The sequence below is a fragment of the Myotis davidii genome, unplaced genomic scaffold, assembly GCF_000327345.1.
Source record: "Myotis davidii unplaced genomic scaffold, ASM32734v1 scaffold3790, whole genome shotgun sequence".
Lineage (NCBI taxonomy): Eukaryota > Metazoa > Chordata > Mammalia > Chiroptera > Vespertilionidae > Myotis > Myotis davidii.
In genome coordinates this window covers 3142-5904 of record NW_006281806.1, presented here as the reverse complement: position 1 = coordinate 5904, position 2763 = coordinate 3142, and the positions used below count along the sequence as shown (strand labels likewise).

General features: G+C 52.4%; 1 protein-coding gene across 1 annotated transcript in view; it reads right to left on the bottom strand.

The window, feature by feature from the left end:
• The window catches only part of LOC107181910 (butyrophilin subfamily 3 member A2-like), a gene marked incomplete at its 3' end in the record, with an annotated part of 5098 nt that extends 2341 nt beyond the window's left edge, over positions 1-2757 (bottom strand). The window contains exons 1-2 of the mRNA XM_015559107.1: positions 2684-2757; positions 764-1045 (exon numbers count right to left, since the gene is read on the bottom strand). Of these exons, the coding sequence (XP_015414593.1) occupies positions 764-1019 (256 nt within the window). The remainder of the gene's footprint in view (positions 1-763; positions 1046-2683) is intronic.
• Between the last annotated feature and the right edge of the window lie 6 nt (positions 2758-2763).

The window sequence follows — 2763 nt, the reverse complement described above, 5'->3', positions numbered from 1 at the left end:
TAGGTTGTGTGATCGATGCTGGCATGCAGGAGGCACCCAATCAATGATTCTCTCTCATCATCATTGGTGTTTCTATCTCTCTCTCTCATTTCCCTTCCTCTCTGAAATCAAAAAATATATATTTTTATAAAAGAAATCTTTGTCCATCAGACCTTTCATACAATCCTGAGCTGATCTGCCAGATAAATTTCAAGAACTGGGATTTGGGGTCAATAAATAACTAGTTTGGATTAAGATTGTTCTACTCTCCTCCAATATAAGCTGTGTCAATTTATACAAAAATATACCAAATTATACCAACACACGTCTAAGAGTGTCTGTCTCCCCACAGTCCTGCCATCAGTGATACCAACTACATGGTTTGTTTGCTGCCCATCTCACAGGTGGGAGCGTCTCCCTGCTCAGTGAGACTGGACATCCTTGGCGGAGGTATTTCCTTCTGGGAACCATTCATTTCTGTACTGAGCTGTTTCATGTTTTGAGGAGCTCAGCCCTTTCTCCAGGACGTGTCTGCACACACTTTCCCCACTTTGTCATGTGTTTGCTGATATTTACCATTTGCCCATTCCCATCTCCTGTCCCAGGTGGAGGCGGCAGGGATGCTCAGAAAATGTCTGTGACATCAACAGCTTCAAGGACAAAGGGCACCCAAGTCCCTGTTCTGAGCCTTATGCTCACTGCACAGACCCAGGTCAGCAGCAGACACTCAGGCCTCCTTCTCCCAGTGGCCACAGGTGATCTCAGTGTGGGGCTGGGCACTCACCTGCAATGGAGACCCTGGCCGTCTTCTCCTGACTGAGCAGGGGGTTTCTGACAAAACAGGAGGCCCCCTTCCCAGAGCCGCCTTTCAGGATCACAGATGACGTGGCTGCGAACAGACCCTCTCCATCTGCAGACCCAGGAGCTGCCATGGTGGGCAAGCTCTCTCCCCAATCACCTCTCCACTCTACCTGGGGCTGTGGATACCAGCCTGCAGACGTGCACTCCACACGGATCCCTCCATCTTCATAGCCCTTCATTTCAATGTGAAGATCAGAGCCCAGGGCTGGGGAAGGAAGAGTGAGCCTGAATCATGAGGAGGCCTCTGTGTTGGTGAGGGTCCCATCAGGAACAGGGGCTCACTCCACTAGATCACGCAGGCAGGGTTCACTAAGGATCTATTTACCACGTGTGCTGTGCACGGGAGACTGTTCCATGAGGTGACCACTGCCTGGCCCTCATGGACCCTTTTGCTCGATCCAGCTGGATCTTAGCCAGAATAGAGACTTCTTCCCATGGATCCCCTCAGAGACACCTGGACCCTCTCCCTGCCCAGTGCTTGTTCCTGGAACTGGCCCTCACTTGCCATAGGCATGTAACTCATACTGGCCCTCACCGCCCCAGGCATGTAACTCATTCCCCTTATCTGGGCGGGTCATACCCCAGTCCCCTATCTATCCTGCCTGTCCTGCGTGAGCTTTAGGCTTTGCCAGGTGGTGGGGAGGATATGCATGTTGTACTGCTGCCGCCCAGGCTGTTCCTGGTATGAGAGTCGCTGTGGTGAACTCTTGATATCATTAATCTAGAGTTTACAGCCTCTTTTTTCGGGTCTTTGGACTCAGGAGAATTTTTATTTTGTGGTTGTGGAAGGGGAAAGACTACATGGGAGAGAGCTGACCCAGGGCCAGGAGCAGTGAGCTGTTACCACCAGTCCCTAAACTCTTAAACCAAGGGGATCAGGGGGTGGGAGGAAGCTTTTTGAAGACTTGGAAGAACCCAGTCCTGTCGGGAGGAGTTTCTTAAGAGGAGCTGTGGTTTCCAGGAAGGGATGTAGCTGAGGAGGCCCTGCAGGGAGAAAGCCAGGGCCTCCCACCCACACCTTCCTTCCTTCCTGTGCAAGGCAGGGCTGTGCCCCGAGAAAGAGAAATGATGTTGGACATGAACAATGTCATGGAACAGCAGCATCAGAGAGGATGCTTTGTCCCTGTGATGGGTCAGGACAAAACAAGACCACGCAGTCATCAGATCTGAACACAGAATAACACATGAACAGTGTTCAGACCACAGCAACCAGCAATCATCCCCTGTCCTAGGGGTGAGTGACAAGTTACCTCACACCCTCCTGACAGCATATGATCCAGAATAAGCCCTCCTTCCATAAACCCTCCCCTAGTCCCCTGTCAGCCCAAAGTTATACTAAGTCTCACTGACACCCCCTCATGTGGACACCCCATGTTTCCACAATGTGTGTTCTCCTCACTGCAACTAGTACTAAACTCAACTTGTGCTACTGCAGGAGTGATCCTGGAGCCTTTGGTTGAAGGAAATGGCAGCACAGGTGATGTCCCTGCAGCTCAGTCTCGCTGGACCCACAGCAGCGAGCATCTGGGGGGCCCAGGTCCACTGCCTGGAACACAGCTGATCCCACTCAACTGTGTGCCCCCCACTGAGGGGAGGTTTCCTCAGCCTTCCTGCCCTGACCCCACATCCCTGCTGAGACCCTGCTGGCTGCAGGAGGGGCATCTTCACATGGTTCAGGAGGAGCCCGTCCGGCAGGAAAACCTGTGTCTGTCAAGGGCCCAGAGAAGCAGAGGTGGAGGAGGGAGGCAGCTGCTGGGGTGTAGGCAGGAGTCTCTAAGGTGGGTTAGGAGCCTGGGTCCCCAGGCCCCACAGAAGAAGGAGCTCAGAACAGAATCAGGCTCACCTGTAACCTCCAGCTTCACCTGGGCTTTTGCAAAGAAATCATCATCTTGGAAATAACACTGGTAGGTTCCACTGTCAGAG